Here is a 19675-nt window from a genome sequence, read left to right as displayed (position 1 = left end):
TCAGCCATGCTGAAAATTTAATTTTACTAGCGTATTTTTGTTTATGGTCAATTCTAATAATTGCTTTTTTATACCAAAATCAAAAGACTATTCCCAGTTCTCTGAAATATCAAGTTTATGTCTGTGATGAATATGGAAAATTTCATTACTTATTAAAAGTGTTCTAGTACCTTTTATCAAGTAAACTATTTTACAAATATGGTTGAAAATAAAATAAATAAAATAAATTGATTATTTCAAGAAAATAAATTAATATAATTATTTCAAATTTGCTCACCTCTCTATAATCTGTACTAATTCTAAGCACTTGTCTATTGGCTTGAGCACCACGTTGATAAACAAGTATGTGGCAGCTTACAGCTTGCAAGGAACGATCCAAGTGCTCTAACTTGAAAGAACAGTGAAGGTGATTTTGGCGACCATTCCATAAATGATGGAAGGGTATTTCCTGAAAATAATTTTCTAAATTAGCTATGTAATCTAAATTACCAAACAAAGTGAAAAGTGTCTCTTGTACAATATAAGTAAAAATTTATTAATGGGTGATACCAAAATATGCAAATTGAGATATCAAAATAAAAACTAGAGAAACTAATGCTTAAATTCAATTTAAATTTTATTTATTTAAACAATACATTAATATATACTTGCTTTGGAAGAAATATTTTTTTTAACAAACAGAACTTTTCACTAAAGTTCTGTTTGTTAAAAAAATATTAGTCATTAATAATATAAAGTCATTTTAATATAACACATATAACTGGATCTTAAAAATACTGTTTCATTTGAAAAAGTGTATTTAACTTTGAGAACTCTAAAGCCATAAACCTGAAAATTTTTTCAATGGTATATATACAAAAATTCATAGAAAATAACAAACTTTTTGTTTAGGAAGATGCCCATGTTTGTAAGCCACTAAAAGAATGAAAGAAATGGAGAGGAAAACAGCTAACAGCATATATTCTTGTAGAATTAAATTTTTGTCATTGTTCAAGCTACATTAGTAAAGATTACAGTAACAATTCTGTCACATGCATCTCTAAATATTAGTAGAATAGATCTATTTTGGATTCTTAATAACTTTGCAAATAACTTTAATTTTTTATTTCCTGTAGTATTTGTTCCAATAATGAATTCTGAAACTAATTTTTCTTTACACAATCATTTGATTCAGCACAAACAAACAACTAAGATAAAAAGCTAAAATTTTAAGCAATATTAAAATTTTCAGAATGGGTTAAAAAATCAAATGTAAATTATTATCCTTTGTAAATTATTATTTATTTAAAAGGAAATCAGATGGATTGAGATAGTTTCCGATTCTTCGACAAAAATTTTATTTTTTTAATAATTGAAAGGGAAATAGGGTTATTTAATTAACTTGCAGAACTTATGTTCATTCCAGTAGAAAATGCATAACTTCTTGGAACTGCATAAGAATAATAGGTAGTTAACTATTTGTGTCAAAATATATGTTAAAGTTGTTCTTTTAATAGCCATGGAGAAGGGCAAGCCATATGACCTCTGATGCAGCTAAGCCTTCTAAAAGAAATCTGAAGAAAAAGAAATCTACTTGCTAAGATGCAATAGAAAAAACTACTTCTGGTTCAACAAAAGCAACAGCATATATTTAAAAATGAAGCAGGTTTTTTGGAACATATTTTAGAAAATATATATCTGATTCAAAAATTACCTTAAAACGGAAACTGAAATGAATTGAGAAACTGGATGATGTAGGTTTGCTGATTTTATATTCAAAGAGAAAATCTCAATAAAATAAATTTAAGAATTTACCCAAAAAATAACTTTTTCAAAAAAAAAAAAAAAAAAAAAAAAAGGAGGATATCTATAACTAAAATGATTACATTTTAAAATGCAGAAAATAAAAACTATAGATATTAAATATTTGCTTTACAAAATCATGCTTTTGTCACTTGTGAGTTCATTTATTTAGATTATTTAACTAATACATTCCGGTTAATTTGCTCTTTTTCTTCTGTGTTTTTAGATAACTGTGTTTGAAAAATGAATTAAGCTCTTTCATTTCCTATTCGTATTTAGTTTTAATATTTCTTGTTCACATTATAACTATTGCAAAAGAAGATCTCAAGTTAAAGATAAATAATTTTTTTACAAGTAGGAAAACTAGTTTTTGAGAGTTTTCCTTGAGCAGGAAAACAATTATTATGGAATTTCTTTCAGCAGGTCCCTATGGTATTGTTAAGTATATATATTTGATAACTTCAAATTGTAATTCTCATTGAGAGTAAATTACTGTACAGTTAAATTGCAAATTACTGCAAAGTCAAAATACATTTTAATATAAGATTTAAAACTTACTTGATAATTGGCTAATGGCTTGCATTTCCACCCAGGAGATATGTCTTCTAAGCAAAGGCACAGATTGGAACCACCATCTTGTAACAACATGGATTTAGGTGCATCAAGTAAAGATCCGTGTAGTTTTTCTTCTACTTGCATCATACCCTGTAAAATAAAATGCTATGCATTAAATCTTCTACACTCTCTCTCTTCTTAACTCTCAATAAAACGTCAATAATGGTCTGATTACTTTTGCTTTTATATACTTTTATTTAAATACGTAAAAATACTACATTTATTTCTTTTTATTGAAAAGTTAGAAAACCATAGAAGCAGATAGCAACTCCTATCACTGTGCATTTAACATTAAGTGGTATCCAAAAGTGAATTCAAAGAGAAACATTTAAGTTTTAAGATTCAAATTTGAAAGAAAAAAAAAATTGGCAGATATTTTTAGTTCTGTCACTGCCACAGGTTTTCAATAGAAATAAATAGACAAATTCTCTCATTGAAAAGGCTATCTGACATAAATCTATATTCTTCAGAGTAAAGCATTTTTTCTCATGCTCTTGAAAAACAGGAGTCTACATCAGACACCCATCAAATTAGAAAGTTAATTCAAAATCTGTGCCAGTCATAAGTTGCTTTTTTGCCTAATTTTAAATAGAGTTCTAAATAATTTGTTATGAAAGTTTTTCTTTACTTTCCAAAATACTGGAAGCAAATATAAAGCCCCCCAGTAACTTTCATTTCCTAAGATCAGTCATCTTCAGGCCTTTTCTATTCCATTCATCTCTTCTTATATGCATAATTATACCATTTTCCATAAAAGCTATTGGCTCAAACATTTTGAATAACGTATAAAATCTAAAATACTGTATTTTGATATACTATAAAGGTGCATATAAACAAAACCAATTTTCAGAATTGGAGGCCTAACAAAACCCTTCCTGTTTACTTCCACGCCTTTCTATTTAATTTGCACTTTTTCATTCCCTGCGCTGGCAACACGCTTTGGATTAGTCTTCGATGAAATTCAGTCGCTAGAATGTAGCTGACCTGTAACTGTTCTAATATTTATTTTAAAATTTAACTGTATGATTGGATTATTACTTAATGTTTACATATGGATATTTGATCATTGTGTGTTAACAGATGGGTTTGAATACACCGAGAGTAGTTGAATTTATTAATGTTATTTCGAATCGAAACTACTCTTTCCATTTCTGCACCATTCTAATTAGGAACGCAAACACTTTCTCTAATTCTTTTTAGTGCAGTAATATTCTTTTCCTCTTCTAATCCTTTTCAAAATATGAAATATCATTCATGCAAATTATGCTAAGTATCTTGTGAAACAAATTCATATATTTCAATTTTTCTCATTTAAAGTTATATGAATTAAAAATACATTTCACTTTATTCTACTTTTTTTAATGGTTTTCTGTGTGACATAAAATATACACTGGTGTGCAAAAATTAAGGACGAGACGGTTTTTTCAATATAACTTTGTACAAAAGCTTTGCAAATCAACACATTTAATACCGTAAGATCCCCAATACGTAAGGACATGAGTAATGTAAGCAATACTTACTAAAAGGGAAATCAGAGGGACAAAAAGAAGCTTTATTGAAAAAGTAGCATGGAGCGCAATGTGACTGAAGGCCGAAACATCCCTGTGATGGGTGTCCATCAAGAAACATCCAGTCTTTAATAGGGGATATGATCTTCCCTGACTGCTAGGCAGGTTTCACAGCGTCTGCCCATGCTGAGAATGAGGGTGTCACTAAGTTGTTGAGGCACTGCTGCCCATTCGTCTTGCAGCGCCAATCGAAGCTCCGGAATCATTACTGGTGGTAAGGTACAAGCTGCCAAGCGTCTGCCTAGAAAATCCCATACATGCTCGATGGGATTGAGATCCGGAGATCGTGCCGGCCAATCCATACGTTCAATATCTCACTCTCTAACACCTGTTCGGCAGCTACTGTGCGATGACATGGTGCATTGTCATCCAAGAAAAGGAACTGTGGACCCATAGCGCCTCTAAAAAGACGCACATATGGAAGAGGAATCTCGTTACAATAATGCACATATGGAAGAAGAATCCCGTTGACTGAACCTGCGTCGAAGATGTGAAGGTCTGTACGACTACCAAGCATGATGCCTCCCCAAACGAGAACACCGCCACCTCCATACCTGTCCCTTTCAATGATGTTCGAGGGATGATTGCGGCTTCCCCGCTCTCTCCAGATGAGTATGCGATGAGAATCGCTACTCAGACTGAATCTGCTCTCATCTGTCAAGAGTACTCGTCCCCATTCATTGTCTCTCCAATTCCGTGTTCCGGGCACCACAGAGAACGCCTTCTCTGATGGGCAGGCGTTAGAGGTACACACCGTATAGGGCGCCGTGCAAACAGACCACCACCGTGCGGTCTTCTGGCCACGGTAAAACGCAATATCGGTCGTCCAGTCGCCTGCGTCGTGTGTCTAGCGATTTCTCCCGCTGTCTGCCGCCTGTTCTTCTGGCCTGTAAGGCAAGATACCGGTCATCTGCGTGTGTGGTTCCTCGTGGACGACCACTACTTAACCTCCGGATAGCTGTTCTGTAGTTTGATATTGTCTCCAAAGTCGTGAAACGATGCTGTGAGCAATTCCGAACTCTTCAGCCACACTTGTCACACTGCGGCCTTCCTCCAACTTCCCAATGATTCGACCTCAGGTAAAAGCATCCAGATGTCATCTAAGAGATTGATTATTCGCCATTTCTCGCTGAGGCAGCAACTCGGTGTGATTTTAACTGCTATACGGCATGCAATCTCTTTGCCAGAAATACTGATCTTACACCGACAACATGCTTTATACTACTCAGACACTCCCCCATTACGTCTACCTGCATATCTGCGCATGTGCTACCGTACATCACCTTACTTAATCTCCTGATTGGTCTTTCTGTCCGCTCTGCCTCTTTGTTCAGCTGATATGCTAATTTTTCGACTTTGTCCTTAATTTTTGCACACCAGTGTATGTGTAGATATTAGGTTGAGGGGGGTCTTTTCTGTCTCTCTGAAATAAACAGAACTTATAGAATTCTCAGTAATTTTATAGGATAAATGTTAATTAGTTAAATTAAAAAGATGAGACCTAAATTTTCAGTTAAATTATTGATCAGTTTAATAATCAAGTATACAAGCAGACATAAATCTATATTCTTCAGAGATAATCAGAAGATACTCATAGTCACGTGATATCATGAACTTAAAATGTGATAGTTACACAATACTACAGATTGGCTGGGCAAGTTAGCATTAATTTAAAGATTGAGGATTCATTAAATAACATCAGTCGTCAATGACAGTACAAGACAACTGTCCAGCATCAGAATTTTGAAGAAAGGATGAAAAACTAAAAATACAAAATTTTAAATTTTGCTCCTGCTTCTAAATTTATGTTTTTAAAACCTAATATTATTTAAAATTTTACAAACATTTAATATCAAAGAAGGATTTCAAGAACACCTGAAAATGGAGGTACATGTCATTTGTTTTATGCCTTATATATAAAAAGGAAACATATTAAATTATTATATACAAAAAGAAAGCATATTACAATAAATGATTATATACAACTTATGTGTTGCCCAGATGGTATAGTGTTTAGGCGAGCCTGCAGCGGTACCAAAGGGCCCGTTGCTAATCTCGGAAAAGACATGGATACCTTGTAAATGTATAGTGTTGTGCAGCATGGGGGCACTTTAATAATACCCCCCACCGGGATACTCTTCTTCAAAATTGGGGTGGAAAATAGAAGTCCAGCCTCTCTCTGGAGTAGGCTCTGGCATCTATTCTTCTGTATAATATGGAAACAACGACAAAACAACATACAACTTAAGTATTTATAAACGTATGTATTATTAATGTGCTTCATTAATGTAAATTTTAAAATTATTTTGTCTATCAGTCTGAGGCTAAAGGAATTGTTCCTGTTATGTAACCATGCCTATAGCTGAGAAGTTCTACCTTTGATTATATAAGCCATAACTAGATCTTTGTTTTATGATTAAATAAAAGAAAGGTTTTTTTAATATAATAATAACATTAGGAATCTATTTTATAATATTTTTAATATAATAATAACTAAGCCGTAAATTTATATAATTTAAATGTAAGTATTTAATTTTATTTTCATAACAAGCATTCCAGATTCAACAAGCATTTTTGAAAGATTAAACTAGTACAGATTCTAAAATGATGATTAAACAGAGGGTAACTAATGAATGAAAAATAAGACTTTATGATATGAAAATTACAGTGGCGAACCAAGTTCTTTTTCATTTTTTTATTTATCCTTCACATTTATCTTTGTTTCGTATTTTGCATTTCATATACCCCTAAAAACTTTTTCTCTCAGCAGATAATTTTGTTAAATAATATTCCCTTTAATTTATTTTTACCATAGACTGTGTAGAATACTACTGCATATAAGATGACATGTAAGCCGATACTTTTTTTAATATTATATCAAACTACGAAATGTCTCTTGAACCACTTTTGAAAACGGAAATAATTTTGTTTCCATGTTTTAGTGCTCTGATCTTGCTTTCCTGTCTTAGTATCTTCTGCACTATCCAATACTTTTAAAATCTGATTTCTCAACATATACCACATTTATTAATCAGTGAAAACGAAAGGTGAGCTATATTTTTCAAAACATAACAAAATTTCTCTGGAAAAGAAATTAAAAAAAGAGAGAGAGAGAAAAGAAGAGGCTCATTTTTACTATGCCCAATTCTTTGTAAAAAGATAATTTGAAATACTGAGGCGCTTAGTTTGAACATTAAATGTATAAATAAACAAAATATTCTATACTCCATTATTACCTGAATTGCTGCTTTGGTGTCTTCAATGCAATACACACGTATTGTGTAGTCTGTGGAAGAATGAAACGCTGGTGCAAAAGCTGCAAGAGCTATAGACTTCACAGCTTTCTGGTTCGGAGTAGATTCTCCAACTAATGCAAACCTTCCTAACTGCTCTGTCATGAGATGGCAGTGATGGGGATCCACTTGGCAGAACAAAGGTGTAACAATTGTCTCCTGACCCACTGTCACAAGATTCTGAAAATAATGATAATAATTATAATTTTGTTAATCACACTCAACAGAAATTTCAAACAAATTACAGTAAAATTATATATCTTCCATATTATTATGAGAATAAAGCAAAGCCACAAACTAACTTAGCAATAGGATTTTTGTAGGTATTTTATTCATTTGTATGCAATTATAACATTTAGATTCTCAACATATATTTAATTAATTAATAGGTGAAAGACATGTGATCTATGCAATTCAAAATCAAATATAATTAATAGAGGAAGGTATAGGGAAAAGAACGGATGCAAGGATCACAAAAAAATATTGTTTTATTTAAATAAAGAGTAAGTTTCTTTTATTTTCGCCTCCCCCTCCCAGTTATGTTTACTGATAAAAAACAACAGTACCTCATCAACCATAAACTGCAAATTAATAATTAAAATAACTGCTAACTACACTCAACTGATTTTTAATTATACATAGCAATTAAATATAATGCGGTTATCAATTAGTGATAACAAAATATTTAGAAATATTATTATTTTTAATTACACATAATAATTAAAAAAATAGTAGATTAATGTTGTACATTATTTATTTTAAATATAAGACAGAGAGCACTTAAATTTAGGCTGCACTTTAAGAGGAATTAAGATAAACATTAACAGATAACAATGCAATTTGCTGTGCTTCTTATTTAAATCCAAACCTAGTATCTGACCTATAATAAATCTAGGAAAGCAACCTAAACTCATCAGAAACACAAATATGTGGGTGGCTTGTATCCTCTGGACAATTCTGCTGTGCTTTATATAAAGCGCAATTAAAAGATAAGAAATGCAAGTGGCCGATTTTTTTCGAATTATATTGATGTAGATATATGAAGTGCATGGAAACTTCATTATTGCTGTACACCCCTAAAATTCCTGGTTAGATTGTCAAAGAAGTTTTGCACTGAAATTGCTGAAAACAAAGGAAGAATATTCTGAAAATTCGCAGCTGTTTTCTTCATATAGTCATTGTGTTGGCTGACAACCTTTCTTTCAGAATTTATCCTTAAGTGGAAAGAGAAAGGATCCCACAAATTACATAAAAACAGAGAAAGATGCAAATACTGTGACAGTCAAACGACAGCTGTTGGTAATAGATATAATGTGTCTCTTTATAGTAAATGTGTCAAAGATTTTCATCTAATTCAAAAGTAATTGGTTTTGACTGACGTTGCATTTTCGCAACGTTTTGTACCTTCAATAAAAATAAATATTATATTTTCCTGTTACATTTTTTTCTCTTAATTAGACTCTAATATGTCAAAAAAATTATTTTTGTTCATTTCTTTCAAGTGAAAGGTTATGCGATTGTTAATGGGTTAACATACATTTCATTATAAAATATTATCAAAGACAATAAAGGAATATATTTTAAGATAACTTAGTAAAGTTCAAAGCAAGATTTTAAAATGTTCAATAAGAACCAATCAAATCTTCAGCTAACCTTCCATTCGGGTGTTTCATCTTCTGCAGACGGAGTATCGCTACTAAAAATGCTTATGGTCCACTTCTCAGGACTATCAATAACTGCACAGTGAGGAAGACTAAGAATCAGTGGTTTGGAGAAACTTAGATCTGGTGGTCCACATTGCACAACTGGACTTAATACAGTTTCTTTATCTATGAGAGTTAATGAAATATAAAATGAAAAACATTAAATTTCAATACCATGTTACAGAATAATTAATTTATAATAAAACATAGCAGGTAATTATTATCTCTGCGAATGAACAAAATGAGTTACATTAAGAAATTAAAAATTTAAAAAAAAAAACCCTAATCTGTGCTAGGAAATAAAATTGTTCTTCTATTAAACAAACATTCAATTCCAAATTTCATTCATAAAAAGAAAATAAAAATTTTATAATTAAACTACTTTTAATCTATTAATGAAGTGAAAATAATTGATAAAGAATCTACTGTAATTCAATTTCCAGTTCACATTTTTGGTTTTCAATCATTGACACATGACTATAGCATTGATCTAGCATCGATTAAAGAATTTACTGTAATTAATTTCTACTTCTTCGTTTTCGTTTTTTGATCACCGACTCATGACTATATCATTCTACGGTAATTAATTTATACTTCTTCGTTTTCGGTTTTTGATCATTGACTCATGACTATATCATTATCTTGGGCCAACATTGTTTATAGAATCTACTGTAATTAATTTCAATTTCTGCGCTTTCGGTTTCTGATCATTGACTCATGACTATATTATATAAACAACCTTGTACCAAATTTAAACAACCTTCTTTTTTTTTTAATCTAAATTTTACATTCAGTTTTCCAGGAATTTGACGTTTTCCCTTCACAGACGTATAAAAAAAAATACAGTTAATTTTATATTAAAAATATTTTATATACTTTCCAACGTCGTGTACGTTTTTTATTGCGGACTCTTAATAATGGTCCCTGCGATTGCAACATTTAAAACGCTTCTTTAACCATGTTTTGTTTGACATCACTAACCGTTAACTGAAGTTCAATAATTAAATAACTGTTAACCATTTTCAGTTTTCCTAAATTAAAGCAATATCAGGGACTACTGTAACTGAATGATCAGTGTTTCATCTTGGTTAATGTTGTACTTTAGAGGATTTTTTGAAAAATAACTGCTATTTAATCCCATTACTGCATTGAATAAAATCATTAAGCAGATGTACTTACTTTTTGTGATATTTATAAATGACTTCATTAATGTTTTTACAGTTTTATAATCAAGTTGTATGACAAGTTTTACAACCAAATCCATTACAAATGATTTTAACATTTTAAATGAATAATATAACATAAAAAAAAGTGTTCCTTAATACTAGTAAAAAGCTTTGACTCCTACAAAGCAATAACATGCATAAATATCATTTTAGTGCATTTTGTTGAAATAAAATTAAAAAAAAAAAAAAAAAATATTTCATCTCGTATTTACAAAGTTCTTTGCAGACGAAAAAATAAAGTATTTATTGTTTTACAGTAAATTGAAATTTCTCATTTTCTTTCGTTATGGTAAATTTTATACTACATAATGTGAATTACACATTATGCTAATTCCTTTCAATTTATAAGAAGGTGCAAAAGTTTTCTGTACATATTTTATTGTACAATGCACAATAATAACTTTAATTTCTTTAACAAATGTATGATTCTAGACGTACAACAGAGGTAACGTAAACTATATCATAAAGAATGATAGTAGAGCAATTAAACGCTGAGGAATAGCTAATTTTTATTTCATCTACTTATTTAGTATAGATATATGATTTACAAAAAGAATAATTTTTGCCATTACATACCTGATAAATTAGGCCTGTCTTTATCATCTCTTAAAACAGCCAAGTAAAGACTGACACTTCCTTTACGTATAGCTCCTCTTGGTATGGTCAATGAAATACCTAAAAAATATTTTAAATTTACTTTCCTTCGCTAAAAATATTCATATGCTGTCGTAAAAAAATAGTTTTGTATCATAGCAACAGATGGCAGCACTACCAATTACAAATTTAGTTGTACTGTACACTTTTTGCTTTTGTTAATAGAGGGCAGCACTTACCTGTATCTGGCAGAGTTATCCTTCCTCCAGCTTTTGTGACAGCAGCCCACACAGTCAAATCAGAATCAACATTTGGGGGCAAAGCCATTGATGCAGCAGAGTTATTACAAGAAGCTCCATATGCAGATCCTCTTCCACTTGAAACTGAAATGTAAAATCAAAGTACTGCTAATTTTACATAAATCTTAAAGCTACTAGAACAAATAAATACAATATTTCTCAGGTAATAAAATCATGGTTTTTAGTTAACACTCAGATTTAAGATCTTTACAAACCCCTCATGAGACCCCCGAATTGCCTTTTCTGAAAGTTTAAATATTTTATACAGCATAAAACCTTTATTTGATCTTCCAAATTGCAACAGATAATTACTTATCACTGCATCTGAATGGTTTCTATTCTGTAATAATTTTTAACATTATTTTTATTTATTTTTATTTTTATTTTTTTTAATTACAACAATACAGAGGCTGTTCTCACATTTTTTAGATGATTTTGCTTTGCTATCATCTGCTTCGAAATTTTTGTTTTAACTGCGACTATATATTTAAAAGTATAAATTATCGTCTGCTACTTAACACTTTTGTTTTCATGCAAAATGGCACTTTTGTGAGATTAATGTGTGTGTGAGATTGTGAGATTAATGAGACTTGTGTGAGGAAAGCTATGTTTCGGCTCTTATCGAAGAAAATTATTCGTATCTAGTTATTAAAAAACTCTGTGAAAGCCATGGTGTTTTAATATCTGAAGCTACGATAAGTAATATAAGTTTTGCTTCAAATGGAAAAATTGTTCCAAATACACATCGAAGAAAAAACGGAATATTTCGGATATTGTAAAAGTTAAATCTGTAATGTTAAAAGAAAATTTTCTAAGTCAAAGAAAGTTGCAAAATCATCAAAATGCTCCCTGTCAACTAAAAACAAAGTGATTAATGCTCATTTAAATCTTAAAAAACAATAAAAAAACATAATGTGCATAGTCTTTCACCATGACATACCGTTGAACACAGCAAGCGCTGCAGAATTCTTAATGAGAAACATTTATCCGGACAAAAATGGAAAGGTGTTGTCACAATAGATGAATCTTCGGGGCATTTAAATGACTGCAGTTAAAAGACATCCATTTATTAGCGTCAAAGAGAAGAAAAGAATCTTAAAACATAGCTTAAAGAATCTGAAGAAAGTTTTTCAAAGGGATTTATGATTGCTGCTGGTTTTTCATGTAACGGCAAATTTAGTTAAAGGAAAGGTTTCAGATTTTAAATTACGTCCAAAGTTTTTTAACTTTTTGTGTGTTACCTTTATTTATTAAATATCATGCTCTTTGCACTTAAACCATAAAATTCAGTTCAGTAGCAATGTCGCAAAATAATTTTAAAATGAGCATACCTTTAGAATTTCCCATACACAGTTCCGCGCGCTGGAGATTAAAAAGGTCTTTTTTTCCTCGTAGAATGTTGCCATTGCTCGCTTTGAAATCGCTAAGTTTGTTACTCAAAAATTCGTTACAGTTTTACAAAATATGAAATCGATAATAAAACAAGCCCATATTCGCAGTAGGATTTCGTCATTCAAAATTCAATGGCTCTATGTACCGTTCTTTTATCACAATCAGAGAAATATACATACATTTATGTATATTTTTCATTATTTAATTTCTTCAAATATAATGCAGAACTCTAACATTTGGCAACAGTTTGAAAAGTGAAACAGGCATTTATAGTGATTCAACGCAAAATCGCAAAACGAAAACAATAGTCCTTCAGGGACTAAACCTCTTTGGACTTAAAAAAAAAAAAAAAAAAAAAAAAAAAAAAAAAACATTAAAAACAATATAATTTTGAATAGTTTACACAAATACTAACAACGAAGTATCTATAAACATCCATTAATAATTTATCTAACTGATTATTTTTCGTAAACATTTACACCGTAAAAATCTGTACTAAATTATATCTTATACACCTCATCTTCAAAATAATCATTTGCTTAAATATACGTCCTGCATGAAGTGTTTTACAATGTGAACTTATAAAGCTCCTATCTCCATTCTTCAGTTAATATTTCATCTGAATGTAATATCAGAACCAAGGCATAGCCTACAGTAGAAAGAAAGCGAGACTTACCTGAAGAATTTAGTTCGGACATTGGAGATTCCGGTCTGGCTATTTTTTCAGTCGAATCGGGAGAGCCCTTTCTTAGATTTACCGCTATGAGCGGTTGAATGGTATCATCAGCTTCTTTTTCACTGTTGTTGTTAATGTACTTTGGTGGCGGAGGTAAGAGTGGGACTATGGCATTAGCTCCCAGCCCAGCCAAAGCACTCTTTTCGTTGTAGTCTTCTTTCCGTATGTGAAGAACATTTTGTGTCAGATCCGGCTGAACAACCACAACATCTACAGATAAAAAGAACATCATTTACAAGAGGCCATTTTTGGCTAGATTTACTATGTACATTATTTTAAGTTTAAATATCGGGTTTATGAATGATATAAATACAAACTCTCTCTGCCTTACTATATTTGGCAATCTGAGTTACAAATATTTTATCGCTTCCCCCCTCCTGTAAAAAAAAAATTGTAAAATAGTGAAATCATGGTAAAAAGCTTTATAAAAGGTCCTTCATGGTGTTCTAAATAATTCTTCATTCAAACTGTTAATGACTGTCACAACCTGAAGTGATGCAGCTGGTACATTTAACACAGTTCATTGTTTCGTTACAACAACGTTTACAACTTAAAATCATTACGACGGCTTTCCTGATGACACACTAATGTAAAAAAAAAAAAGTTTGTACATTCAAATAAAACACTCCTCGTGTTGTACGTATGTGGTGCACGGGGAGTCTGTATGTTTTCAAATTAAAAAATAATAAATAAAACACACGATCCATTAGCAACAAGCGGGCATAGAAGAATATTTACCATAAAACCAAAAAAAGAAAAAGGAAAAAAAAATGAATAATATAGAATATACTTGCTCAAGCGTATAAAAGGATATTTAAGTCCCATTGTTTTATTTCAAACGATTATATCAAATTATTAGACTTAATAAAATTTATTTAGCATTTAAAATAAGCAACGATACTTTAGCTATCTTAGGAGACTTTTCTCGATAAAGAGAAACAACCAATTAGGAGAAAAACAAGCCAATGTAAAACTTAAAATGAGGTAAAAAAATCTTAGTTTGACGTTGATTTTGAATTAAACCCTATCATGAGACTTAGATTTTGAATAAAACTATATCTCTGTTCATTAGCATTGCTTCTAAAGAAGAAGGACATAAGTCTGATCGCGCTTGAAATCAAGAATTTTATTTCAAATGTACGTCAAAATTAGCAGCACTTTTTGGGGAAGATGTCAATTTTTTTAATAAAGAAACTACATATTCAATAAAAAGACAAAAATATCAGAGCAAAAGTCGTTAGACTATATACTCTTGCTCACTGAAATTCACTGTAAAATTCATTGTTTTTCTTTCTAGTAATTTCTTTCTCCTGATGAGGAGGGAACTGTAGCTGCCCTCGAAATCGATTGAGTGTTTTAATAAATGTACGCGAAATACAAGGTTGTTATTGCAATTTTGATTATCTCATTGGCATGCTTCTCTTATATTCTAGTTAAAACAGTATTTTTGAAGAAGTAAACTATGTCACTTTATACTCTCTTAAAAATAAAATTTATTTAAAGACAAGGTATCATTATTTTTTTCATTATATTAATCATAACATCTCCTTTATAATCAACTTAAATAAAAAATTTTCATCAAATAAACCCGGGCATCTTATTTACAAAAAAATGCAAAAATAAGATCTGAAATTTCTCAAATAGCCACAAATGCGAGTTTTAAGAAGAAAACTGATATCGGGACAATAATTTCAAAAGGGAAGAATCTTTGATTATAACGATATATCTAGAATTTGATTTTGTTTAGATGCATTTTATAAAGCAAATTACCTTCTACAAATTGATTGTTTTAATATTTCCAATTTACTTCAAATCTGAATCTCAGTTCAAGATTTAAATTTGAAAATTTTAATATCATACTATGAAAACATTAAGTTGGTACTAATTACATTCAGAAATTTCTGAAACACCACTTAGGATTATAAACATTTCTGATCTTCAGCGAAAGCGACTGCTTCAGAAAGCATGACTATTGATAATGTTGAAAGCAAGTATTTAATAATAATCTCAGAAATACTACCACTTTAAAAGATGGTCGCTATGAGAGGTTTCGCTTATTTTACTTTAAAATTCAAGCATTTTCCTCTTCAATAGTTTCAAAGTTTGAATGAGTACGATATAAATATATATTTAAGTCTATAATTCATTCGCATGTGTTCACTTATAAAAATAAAAAATATTAATTACATTTGCACCATTTTAATATATTTTGTTATTATTATTATAAAACTGTGTTATTACTTTATATTAAGTACTTTTTTAATGGAACACTATATATTTTATAATAAATACATCTCATCTTCTCTTGCATCTTTCTAATCATCCTGACAATTTCTCTACTCGGATATTTCTTGTGTTGAGATTTTTGTTAACAAATGGTTATGTATTGATTTTAGGAACAAAGCATGCTAAAATATTTGCGAAATACGCTATTTTTACACTTAACATTTGAAAACTAGAAATTGAGGTCGACGGCGTAGGTGATAAAGTTGTAATATTCTAATGATTCTAATCATAAAGTTGTAATATTCATTTCTTAGTACATAAAGAGAAAATTTTCTTTGTTCATTACAAAACAAATATATATTGAAACTATATCACGCCAAAAGTTTTAGCGTTAATGAATTTTCACAGAAAACAGTTCAACTTACCTGTTGCAGTGGGAACTCTATACATCGTAGGGTCCCTAGATTTCATTCGCTTCACCATCCATACTAGTACCACTAGTACAATGAAGAAAACCGTAACCGCTACGAAGACACCAATGTACAATGAAATGGCAGCACTATCATTGGAAGATGGAACCACTACAATGAAATTATGAAAATAAAATAAAATTATCAAACATTTTGATAGACAGTAATAACAGTTGCATAATCAAAAAATAGCTTATCAATAATAAGACAAATAATTTTGCTAACCTCTTACCCTCTTCCCTAAAAAATGAGCAAGCCAATCAATTGTGTATATAATGTTACTTGCCTGGGAACTTTCTGATCATGTTGCTAAAAGTTAGACCTTCCAATTAAATGCATTCTGTTATTCTTAATTTCTACTTTCAATTTTACAACAAAGTGATGCAAATGAAATTAATCAAACAACTATAACTGAGGGTTGAAGTTATCAGCAATCTCCCGTGAAGTGTTTGTTGATACCGCAAGAGGATATACGAATCTAATCGAGCGATATAGATATAAACTAATCGAGCAATATAGATGTAGCTATGTTAACAGCAGTGAGCAAACCTGCCTGTTTACCGTTAGTTTAAATTGTGTAAACAAAAGGCATGACCCACGGGAAATCGGAAATGATAAAATTTCAATAAATACGCTCTCAAAAATACGTCGAAAAGCAAATAATGTTTAATTAAGAGTGGTCTCCATCATTAATATTACATTAATTTTACATCTTCTGCTTCGTTGAATAATGGAAGTCTATTTGCAAGAATAGTTGCGTATTTAAAGTCCATAGCTTTCATTCTGAAAATGTGGGCTGCTAAAAGCTTTGGAGCACTCTTTTTATCTTATTGTATAATAACACTAGGCTATAATATTTTGTTCGTTTAAATAGGATCTGACAGTTTTCCAGTGTCATCACAGACATAGATATTTACTTTCTGGCTAAACTTTTAATATAACTTACGTTTTATCGCTTATGTTCAAATACCATCAAAAGAATTTTGAGATAAGTGTATATTACTGTACTGGACTGAATGTAAGAAGGCTTTACATACAAAATTAACCCAAGATATCTGAAGATATTTTATAAAAAAAACGTAAAAGCTTGCGCATATGAAAATCTCACATGTTTGAAATAAGTATGTTGAAGAGTCAACTTAGTTCAAACATGTGTATATCACATGTTTGAACTAAGTATTGCTCATTAATTGAACAGTTTACTAGATTTTTGAGGTAAAACTATACCCTATACCAGATTTTGAGGGTAAGCAGATACTCTCTTTTAGCACTAAAATTATTATTACTGATGGTCTTATAACAAAACATATACATCCATAATAAACTAAGCTGTCGGAAAACGTCTTTCGATGAATTATGTAAACTATATAATTTCAGTATCAATGATATTGTAGGGCTCATTCAACAAGCCCTACAACATTGAGAAGGGTGCATCACGCAGCCCATTAGGACCAGGTTTTCTCAATCACGGGAATTTTCAGTTGGATTTTCAACTTTAATATTATAAGCTGTATAAAAAAATGTCTTTAAGATGTAACTGACGATGCTACGAACAGTTGTTTGAGTTAGAAAAGGGTATATCATAGGCCTATCAGAAATGGTTTCATTCAAGAGAAGTATAAACAGTCATTCTGGTCAAAGCGACATAGCAGTTTCTCGGTTTAGGCAGTAGTGTAGATCCCAAACTGCACCTACACCAATGCAGAGATTGAAGATACTTTACAATATGTGAGAGAGTATAATTCAGTCAGAACGGATACGATCTATAATCCATTCAAAGGCATCCGTTTTCTTTCATGCAACCTGTAGTATCAAGAGTATCATTAGAAGACGAATGGCAGAAAACATTTCTCGACGTTGACCACAGGCATCAGAAATCTTCCAATATAAGCACAGCCTTCTGCAGATGGATATATATCTCTCTATCATTCTGAATCCAATTGGAGGAACGTTGATCCCCTTCATTCCATGCTTACAACAATGTGTGTGTCCGGAGAAGGAGCGATCAGCTGTTCGATCCTCTATTTATTATTTAGCGGCACACAGCCATCCTACATGGCGTGACAATCTAAGTAGCCATCACTTGGAACAATCGATCTTCTCCAGTTATACTGAAAGACATTTTGACAGTTCTCAAGCGAGTCGACGACATTTTGCAGCCGATTGTAGGGCCTATATTGAGTCGTCTAGATGCTGTTTTCTAACAGACAGTGACCACAAACTGCAGGAAATTCCCAACATCTTCATAGATTTATTAACTTTCTTTAACTTAAGGATGCCGAACTTATCACCAACGGAAAACATCATGGAATGCGACATGTTAGGAAGACAGTTAAAGTCTTCTCAGAATACTATTGAATTAGATGATAATTTTAGAAATGTGTGAAACTTCCGCAGGGCGGCCGTAACGCGCCTCAAGCGTTCTTCTACATTTTAAAACTTTTAAACATTTAAAACGCTTTCTAAATGCTTACTTCTTTGAGTTTTTACTTTTGTTTGTTCTAATACCTCCTAGAGGGCAGTACTAATCAGGCATTCTATTTTTTATTGAATTTGCCCCTGGATTTATAAATATTCGCGCCATTTTACATAAGATACAAGACAGTGAGAAATGGCTTCAACGTCTACTCAGCAGAAAAAGAGAAAAAATGAGGTTGTGAATTGGAAAGACAAAAGGATATACGTTTGATGAGTGCAGTCCATAATAACTCGATGATGGATGTTGGAACGCGGAAAGGAACTGTAAAAAAACCAATAATTGTAAAGAATTACAACAACAAAATGGGAGGAGTGGACCGCCTGGATCAGATGTTATCAAATTATCCTGCTGTTAGAAATAAGCACAGATATTATTATTTTTCCATTATGCTTTATTTCCTTATAATTTTACCTACTATTCATTGACATTCATCCACTACGAAAGTCATGTATGGAAAGTTATGATGTACAGAGAAAACAACATTACACGCTACGAAAAACAGACGGCCGCTGGGGGGGGGGGAATTTTCGCGAACAGGAGAGGACGGCGAAAGGGTTAAGAGTACAAATGAAAAAACTCACAGTTTCACTCATGCGTGTAGTCGGATTTGCGCAATGCTAATGGGGGTCCCACAAAATTTTCCTAAATACTAAGGAAACCCCCAAAAAGTTTAAGAAACTCAGACCTCCTGTGGAGCGGAGTCAGGACACCTGGGTGACTGGGCCGAAGGCCCTACCCCAGATCGAAAGTTTGAGATGTTCTTAATCGTGTAGACATAACAAGTTAACATTAGAAATCGAAGACGGTGATGAAGGAATTAGAAAAGTAAATTTAGTATAAATTTGAAAAATCAGTACTAGTAGTGGTGAGTTGTGCATCTGGAAAATAATCGAGCTGGTGACTAATAAGCAGGAGACAAATAGTTACATAATTACAATTAAAACATGTCAAGGTGCAAAACTTATGGTGACTTAATTAACAAAGTGGGAATAATTTACAACACTGGTAGACGAGAATAAGATGAGGTGAAATATAAGAATAAGGGAGAGCACTACTACCGAGAATATATAAATTTTACATAAATGAGGGTACATGACATATTATTTATTAATAACATATGAGTTGAACACTATTAATAACGTCGTACCAGCTCGAAGGCTCACCAGCGAATCTTTAAGGAACTCTGCACTAAACCATTTCTTAACTAAACTAATCGTTCGTCTAATTCTAATAATCATTCTTTCACTAAACGATTTCCTTTCATCATTTATTAATTAAAAAAGAATTTTCAA

At 31.4% G+C, this 19675-nt stretch overlaps 1 protein-coding gene across 4 annotated transcripts in view; it reads right to left on the bottom strand.

Annotated features, from left to right (window-relative positions):
• The window catches only part of LOC118197049 (netrin receptor UNC5C-like), a 380734-nt gene that overhangs the window by 10850 nt on the left and 350209 nt on the right, over positions 1-19675 (bottom strand). For all 4 annotated transcript variants that reach the window (XM_085806676.1, XM_085806691.1, XM_085806687.1 and 1 more), the window contains 8 exons: positions 15860-16015; positions 13149-13418; positions 11021-11164; positions 10764-10862; positions 8912-9087; positions 7202-7438; positions 2341-2487; positions 278-448 (listed from right to left, as the gene is read on the bottom strand). In XM_085806676.1, coding sequence (XP_085662802.1) covers positions 278-448; positions 2341-2487; positions 7202-7438; positions 8912-9087; positions 10764-10862; positions 11021-11164; positions 13149-13418; positions 15860-16015 — 1400 coding nt within the window. The remainder of the gene's footprint in view (positions 1-277; positions 449-2340; positions 2488-7201; positions 7439-8911; positions 9088-10763; positions 10863-11020; positions 11165-13148; positions 13419-15859; positions 16016-19675) is intronic.

The sequence above is a fragment of the Stegodyphus dumicola genome, chromosome 1 (genome assembly GCF_044657685.1).
Source record: "Stegodyphus dumicola isolate Sdum_Otavi_A_Nest chromosome 1, ASM4465768v1".
In the NCBI taxonomy this organism is placed as follows: Eukaryota; Metazoa; Arthropoda; class Arachnida; order Araneae; family Eresidae; genus Stegodyphus; species Stegodyphus dumicola.
Note: the sequence above shows the minus strand (reverse complement) of the source record. Positions and strands in the feature narration are given on the sequence as shown.